General features: G+C 41.6%; 2 protein-coding genes across 2 annotated transcripts; both read left to right on the plus strand.

The window, feature by feature from the left end:
- Window positions 1-1,178: 1,178 nt before the first annotated feature.
- Window positions 1,179-2,447, plus strand: LOC125491839 (uncharacterized). Its single transcript, XM_048633910.2, has 4 exons — window positions 1,179-1,523; window positions 1,626-1,857; window positions 1,945-2,020; window positions 2,141-2,447. The coding sequence occupies exons 1-4, from the start codon at window positions 1,179-1,181 to the stop codon at window positions 2,445-2,447; spliced, it is 960 nt and encodes a 319-aa protein (XP_048489867.2).
- A 1,507-nt stretch (window positions 2,448-3,954) lies between these two features.
- On the plus strand, window positions 3,955-7,141 carry LOC104898814 (uncharacterized). Its single transcript, XM_010685920.2, has 2 exons — window positions 3,955-4,518; window positions 6,980-7,141. Exons 1-2 carry the CDS (start codon window positions 3,955-3,957, stop codon window positions 7,139-7,141), a joined length of 726 nt encoding a protein of 241 aa, XP_010684222.2.
- Window positions 7,142-8,413: the final 1,272 nt, after the last annotated feature.

Raw genomic sequence — 8,413 nt, forward strand, 5'->3', positions numbered from 1 at the left:
GAAATGGACTGGTATCGGATGGAGCGAAGATGGTTGTCCTGTTGTTGATACGGAAAGTGAAAAATGGAAGGGTTTTGTTAAGGTACTTGTTAATTTGTTATTTATTTTTGTTCTGTATAATATTTACATTTAGCTTTTCATTATCTTATTTATTTTCTTTGTACTATTATTTTAATGCAGCGCTACAAATCTACAGCAACTGTGTTTCTTAAGAATCCATTACAGAATGAGGCTGAATGGGATAAAATTTTGCGTAGTGGTTATGTAACGGGTGATATATCTTATACACCAGCATCTACAGTCAAAGGAAAGGAAGTAATTGGTATTGAAGTTGAAGGTTCTTTTGCCTTTGAAGACACTCCACCTTATGATATTCAAACCCCCAATAATGAAAGCAAGTCTCTTGTTATCTCTAGTGATATTAAAAAGCGTAAAAGCAGTGAGAATAGTAACATGCCCAAGAAAAGTACAAGGGCTGATGATATTGATACATGTCTTGATATTCTGAGGAAATCGTCTGTGAGTCCACCTCCTAAATCCATAAATAAATTTGATGAAGTTTATGATATCTTAGAGTCCATGGGGATTGCTGAAAAGTATGGGGTTGCTTTTGTTGTGGATATTCTTGATAGCTTTCGCAGTACTCTGGGTGCCATAGATCTTTTCATCTCTTTGCGTTGTGATGAAGGCAGACTTCATTTTTTGAGGAAGCATTGTGTACTTTCAGATGATGTCTATAGGCCAGATATGTCTATGGATAATGATAGTATGTTCTACGACTAAGATGGTTGCGAAGGATTCTCTAGTTAAAATTGCGTGACTTTATGTTAGATTGCTTTTAAGTTAGTGATTTTTTATGTTTAAGTCTATTTTGTGAGCTTTAATTATTATGGAACTTATAGTGTGATTATAACTTTTAGTTATTTTAAGAGATGGTTAACTTAACGTCTAGTTACTTAATGGTTATGTGATTTTACATTATAGTTATTTTATCTATTTTATATGTTTTTCTAGATGAAATTGCATTAAATATATATGTGCCTATGTAGAATGGATGAAGATTTGGTGAACAAAGTTTGACACGTTTAGCATTGCATGAGCTGAGGAGATTGACAACCCAAGTTGAACGAATGCCTTTGCATTTGGGGGGAGAACCGGGGCATCATTTCATACATAGGATGTTGACAGGCCATCGTAATTTGTGTAAAGAACAACTTCGGCTAAGTAAAGAAGTATTTATAAGTCTTGCTAATATCCTTAGAGAACAACAACTCTTAGTAGCTGGTAGATATATAAGCATTGAAGAGCAACTTGGGTTAGGTTTGTACATGCTAGCTAAACCTGCTTCTGTTCGTGATGCTGCTGAAATATTTCAACACTCAACATCAACTATTTCGATGTATTTCAAAAAGGTATTACAAGCATTGGAAGCATTGTCGAGTCAAATAATTCGACCATATCAAAGTATGTATGAGACACCTCCTGAAATACAAAGCAACATCAAATACTGGCCTTTCTTCAAGGTACTCATCCTACATTCTATGACATTTATTATTAATTAACATAATTTAATATAAACATGTATATAGTCTCAATGTAATGATGATATATACTTTTGTTTTTAGGATTGTGTTGGTGCCATAGATGGTACCCTTATACAATCAGTTGTTGCAGATGATGTAGGCAGGGCTTTTAGAGATCGTCACGGGGAGAAAACATGGAATGTGATGGATGTGTGTTCACTCAACATGTTGGTTACTCACATCAATGTGGGCTACGAAGGGAGTGCACATGATACAACTGTATGGAGGCGAAGCTTAGGAGATGCCAGAATGGGATTCCCTCATCCACCATCTGGTACTAGCTAACTTATATTGGCATGAATAATATGAGAAATTTCCTGGCACTTTAATTTAACAAACTAACATTATGATTGTTGTACAGGAAAATACTATGTAGTCGATTCAGCGTATCCTAATACACTCGGGTACTTGAGTCCATATCTAGTACCTGGGTTGAGGTACCATTTGCCTGACTTCAGAAGAGGGACTCCACCTTAGGGAATGTATGAGCAATTCAATTACCGACATTCTTCTTGTCGAAATGTAATTGAGAGGGTCTTTGTTGTTCTCAAAAATAGGTGGAAGGTGCTAAAATCGATGCCGCAAATGGACGAGGCTAATCAGTTGAAAATTATTGTAGCTTGTTTCACCTTACACAATTTTATTCGTTTACATGATCTAGGGATTCCTTTCACACACCAAATTGAAGTCATGGAACAAAGAGCTGATCATAATATGTACGATGATAACAGAAAAATAGCTATGGATAGTGTGCGACAACAAATAACTGAAGCAATATGGGACTTAATGCAGAATAATCCCGAGGTGATGGAACAAATATTTGGACAAGAAGAAGACGAAGAATTAACCGATTATGAAATCTAGTAAATGTTTGATATTTGTTATTATTTTGCCTAGTAATTCAAATATCAAAACGGGTCTTTTTTTGTCATTTCAACAATGACGACAAGTAATATTGTTGTTATTATTAATATTATTAGTGTTGTCATCTATTAAAAAGTTTGTACTTTGAACAATGACAAATAATATTGAAATGAATACTTCTTAGGCTTGAATTATCATTTCAATATAATTAGCCGAATCATATATGAAAAAAAAGTATTAGCAAAATAATAATTAGCAATATTTATATAATAAGATTATTATTATTATTATTATTAAAAATAATATTAAAAGCAATAGTAACAAGAATAATAATAACAATAATAGTAATATAATAATAATTGAAATAATGATATTAATATTTATATATTTATTACATTCAATTTAATTCAATTTAGTTTAATTCAATTCAATTCAATTCAGTTCAGTTCAGTTCAATTCAGTTCAGTTCAGTTCAGTTCAATTCAGCTCCAATAAGTTCAGTTCAGTTCAGTTCAGTTCAGTTCAGCTCCAATAAGTCCAGTTCAGTTCAGCTGTTTTATGCCGAAGAGAACAGGCCCTTAGTATAGTGAATAATTTCTGGTATATCGTAAAAAGATTCTATAAACAAATTAATTTTTACTAGCTTCTCAACGGCAGAATAAAGTGTATGTCTACCTAAAGTATGCGGAGTTTCAAGTAAGCCTGTTATTTTCTTCATTTTTTTTCAATATTCCTTTCTTTTCCTCTCAATCATCTCGATCCTTCATCACTACCACTTCAACTTTTTTTTATAAAAATATCATTATTCTATTGGGGTATTTCATTTTTCTCATGTATGTATTCTTTTTTCCCCTAAAAATTCAATTCGAAAACCTCTAAATTGGGAGAGTCTCCCCTCTCTTCATCTCCATTATTTCTTACTAGATTCACTTCTTCTTTACTAAAATTTTGTTTTTTTTCCACCTTTTTTTTATAGTTCAAGATCGCACCTTTCATCTATTTCACAGTCGATTCTCAAACATTTGTATACAAATTTTCAATATTTTTTATGTTTGGAAGATCGAAAATATGGAGAGTGTTTACTTGTGTGTTTAACGTGTGCACTAGATTTCGATCGACAACATGGTGAATTCGGTGATTATTTGAATGCAAAAGTCATTGAATTCGAGCTTAATACACCATTGAATTTTTTTTTGTTGATTCTGTTAGACTACGTAAATATGTAAAGATTTTGTATATATTCTAGTTCCCTTATTTACCCCTTTGTAACCCTAGTGTGTACTAGTATATATATTTAATTAATGGAAATACCCTAATCAAGGGATTATCATTATCTGACATGGTAATCAGAGCCTAACCCTAGCCACCTCCTTATTTTTCTTCTCTATCTCATCCGGCCACCATGACCGGCGACCCTAAGCAACCCTCTTCTTCTTCCTCCTCTCCTTCTCCCCTTCATCCTGCCCTTCATCTCAACTACAAAAATGCCCTACCTATCACCCTGAACATGGAAAAACCACAATACACTGCTTGGGTCACCCTCTTCCGCAACACGGCTCGCGCCTACCAAGTGTTGGATCACATTGATTCAACTGCCACACGTCCCAGCGACGTTGATGACGATCTTTGGGGTCGTCTTGATTCCATTGTTCTTCAATGGATCTACGGTACCATTCACGAGGACCTCATTTATGCCATTCTTGATGAAAAGGCCACGGCTATGGTGGCTTGGGGTAAACTCCGTGATCTTTTTCAAGACAACAAGGGCACTCGTATTGTTCATCTGGAAAACCAGTTTGGTACCATTAAAATGCAAGATTTCGCCTCCTCGGCTGCCTATTGTCAATCGCTCAAATCTACGGCCGACCAACTTTCGAGTTTGGGCCACTCGGTTTCTAAAGAACGGCTGGTACTTCAGTTGGTTTCAGGCCTCACCGATGAATTCGACACTGTGGCGACGTTTATTCAGCAATCTCAGCCATTGCCTTTGTTTCAAAATGCCCGGTCCATGTTGGCTCTCGAAGAAACCCGCCGGAATCAATCCAAGAAAATCGGGTCCTCTTCTAATACTGTGCTCCTCGCCGCCGAGAATGCCCCCCCTCCGACCACTTCCTCCTCGTCGTTCTCGGGTCACCGTGGCGGTCGCTCCGGCGGTCGCTCCGGCGGTCGTCCGACTCGTGGGCGCGGTGGCCGGACGGGCGGTCGCAACCGTGGCACGCCCACTGCTCAGCCCTCCTACGGCTATGGGCCGTACCCTTCTCACCCGTATTATGGTCCTCCCTCTCCTTGGCAATCTTACTGGGCCTACCCGCCCAGCCCCTATCCGGCCCACCTGCCGCGGGCTCCTACTGCTGCACCGCGCTCTCCAGCCACTCGCCACAGTGGGCTGCTTGGCCCAGCTCCAGGCCTTCCTGCCTCGCCACACCCTGCTCCCTAGCAGGCTTTCCTCGCCCCCGCGAGCGAGCCGTCGGTTCCCACTGAGCTGCCTCACTTATTCAATGCCATGACTCTCCAACAACCTGACGATAATTGGTATTTTGACACTGGCGCCTCCACTCATCTCATGAATGATCCAGGTATTCTTCCTGTTATTTCTAATTGGCGCACTTTAAATTCTCATATTATGGTTGGTGATGGCACATTAATTCCAGTTAAAAGATCCGGCACATCCACCCTACCCTCCCCTCACCCTTCCTTACTTTTACATAATATCCAATATGCACCCGATATTGTCAAAAACCTGATATCTGTCCGTCGTTTCACTACTGATAATCATGTTTCCATAGAATTTGACCCCTTTGATTTTACTGTGAAGGATTTGAGGACGGGGACGACCTTGTGTGCAATAGTTCTGGAGATTTATATCTATCCACTCCTTCAAACACAACTCCTATGTTTTGCTGCTCTCTCTCCCTCCACCTGGCACAATCGGCTTGGCCACCCTGGCGATGCCGTATTAGATTTTCTTAGGAGTCATAAATGCATCCAATGTAATAAAAATTCCCCTACCCCTCTTTGTCATGCTTGTCAATTAGGGAAACATTGTCGTTTACCTTTTTCCCCTTCTAATAATAAACGTTTGCTCCTTTTGCTATCATTCATACTGATTTGTGGACTTCCCCTATTACTAGTCCCACGGTTATCGTTATTATTTGTTATGTTTGGATGATTATTCTCACTATCTCTGGATTTTCCCTCTTAAAAGCAAATCTCAAGTTTTCTCCACCTTCCTCACCTTCATTGCTCACATTAAGACTCAATTCAACTCTACTATTAAAACCATTCAATGTGACAATGGCACTGAATATGTTAAAAAGGAGTTCCACTCTTTTTGTGATACTCATGGTATTGTCTTTTCCGCCACTCTTGCCCATACACTTCTTCTCAAAACGGCAAAGCCGAACGCATGATTCGCACTACCAATGACATAGTGCGCACTCTCCTGTTCCATGCTTCTCTTCCACTTCCTTTTGGATTGAAGCTCTTACATGGCCACATATCTCCTTAACATCCGCCCTACTAAAACACTCCAATTCCTCACTCCTCTTCACCGCTCTACAACCGTGCCCCTCTATTCTCATCTCCGCACTTCGGTGCCTCTGTTATCCTAACACTAGTGCTACCATGGCTCACAAATTAGCCCACGCTCTACTCCTTGCATTTTCCTTGGCTACCCCTCTAACCACCGTGGCTATCGGTGTCTCGTCTCCTCTCGCAAAATCATCATTTCCCGTCACGTCACTTTTGATGAATCCATCTTTCCCTACTCTTCCTCCACTCTCCCTCTCCAGGACTACGACTTCCTCAGTCAAGTCGGCCCCGTCCCGACCCTTTCACCTGCCCCGCCACCTTTCTTCCCGTCCCTTCCCGTCGCCTCCCCCTCCCGCCCTACCGCCACTACTCCCCCATCCCCTGCTCCGCCCAGCCCCCCACCTAGCCCCCTCCCTCACATCACCTCACCCGCACCTTCCACCCCTGCTAGCCCTACCCCCGCTACCCCCCTAGCCCCCTGTCACCTAGCCTGTCAACTCACCTCTCCCTCCCCCACCCGACCACACCACCACCACTCACCGCCACCACCATCATCACTCGCAGCCAAAAGGCATCACCAAACCAACCCCTATCGCGGCCACCGCTTCTTTCATGTTCAGACTCCTCCCTCCATTTCCCCTTTACCCCGTTCCCACCTCAAGCCCTGCAGGATCCCAATTGGAAAGCCGCCATGTGTGATGAATATAATGCGTTAATTAAAAATGACACCTGGACTCTAGTGGAACGCCCTTCGGGGGCCAATGTTATTCGTTGCATGTGGTTATTCAAACATAAATACAGGTCTGATGGTTCTCTGAGCACTACAAAGCGCGCTTGGTTGTTAATGGTAAAAATCAGGAGGTTGGTGTTGATTGTGATGAGACTTTTAGTCCTGTGGTTCGGCCTAACACTATTGCACTGTTCTGAGTCTTGCTGTCTCTCGTCGGTGGTCTATTCACCAACTTGATGTGAAAAATGCTTTCTTACATGGTCATTTGCAGGAAACGGTTTATATGTTTCAACCTCCAGGTTTTCAGGACTCCACTAATCCAAAGGGTGTTTGTTTGCTTCAAAAGTCTCTCTATGGTCTAAGCAGGCCCCGGGCTGTACCAGCGATTTGCCACTTATCTCTTGTCCATTGGCTTTGTGAGCAGCAAGTGTGATCCCTCACTTTTTATATTTCGCCGTGGCACCGAGATGGCCTATCTCCTGCTGTATGTGGATGATATTATTTTGGCTACCTCTACCACCTCTCTCCGGACCCGTATCATCTCTCTTCTCCGGTCCGAGTTTGCCATGACTGATCTGGGCCCGCTCTCTATTTCCTTGGTATTTCAGTCACCCGTACTTCGAAGCACATGTTCCTATCTCAAAAAATATGCCGAGGAAATCCTGGATCGTGCAACATGTCTTCCTGTAACCCCTGTGCTACACCTGTTGATACTAAGGCCAAACTCAGCGCCTCCAGTGGTCCTCCTATGAAGGACCCTACTCTATATCGTCAGCTTGCCGTGCTCTCCAGTAGCCTTACATTCACTCGCCCCGACATCTCTTATGCAGTCCAGCAGGTGTGTCTCTTTATGCATGATCCTCGTGAGCATCATTTCCATGCCCTAAACGTATTCTGCGTTACCTTAAGGCACTTTAGAGTATGGCATGCACTACACTTCTACCCTGCCTCTGGTCTTGTCTCCTACACCGATGCAGATTGGGGGGGGTGCCCTGACACGAGACGTTCTACATCCGGCTACTGTGTGTTTCTTGGTGATAACTTAATCTCCTGGTCCTCTAAGCGCCAAGCCACTCTTTCTCGTTCTAGTGCAGAGGCTGAATACCGCGGCGTTGCCAACGTCGTCGCTGAGTGTAGTTGGATTCGCAACCTTCTTTTGGAGCTTCATTGTCCTATACCCAAAGCCACCGTCGTCTACTGTGATAATGTCAGTGCCGTTTACATGTCTCATAATCCTGTCCAGCACCAGCGCACTAAACATGTAGAGATGGATATCCACTTTGTTCGTAAGAAGGTTGCTCTTGGTCACATTCGGGTTCTTCATGTTCCATCCGCGTATCAGTACGCCGACATCTTTACCAAGGGTCTTCCTAAGACTCTCTTTTCTGACTTTCGCTCCAGTTTGAGCGTCCGTCCTCCTCCCGCTCCAACTGCGGGGGTGTGTTAGACTACGTAAATATGTAAAGATTTTGTATATATTCTAGTTCCCTTATTTACCCCTTTGTAACCCTAGTGTGTACTAGTATATATATTTAATTAATGGAAATACCCTAATCAAGGGATTATCATTATCTGACAGATTCTTTATGTCTATATTCAATAAACCTCAATAATATCGATCTTAGTTTATTTTACTTAGTTATGCAACTTCAGAGATAACCAGAAGTACAAAATTTCTTATATTTTGTGCCAATACTATCAAAGT

Source organism: Beta vulgaris, chromosome 7 (genome assembly GCF_026745355.1).
Source record: "Beta vulgaris subsp. vulgaris cultivar EL10 chromosome 7, EL10.2, whole genome shotgun sequence".
NCBI classification, from domain to species: Eukaryota; Viridiplantae; Streptophyta; class Magnoliopsida; order Caryophyllales; family Amaranthaceae; genus Beta; species Beta vulgaris.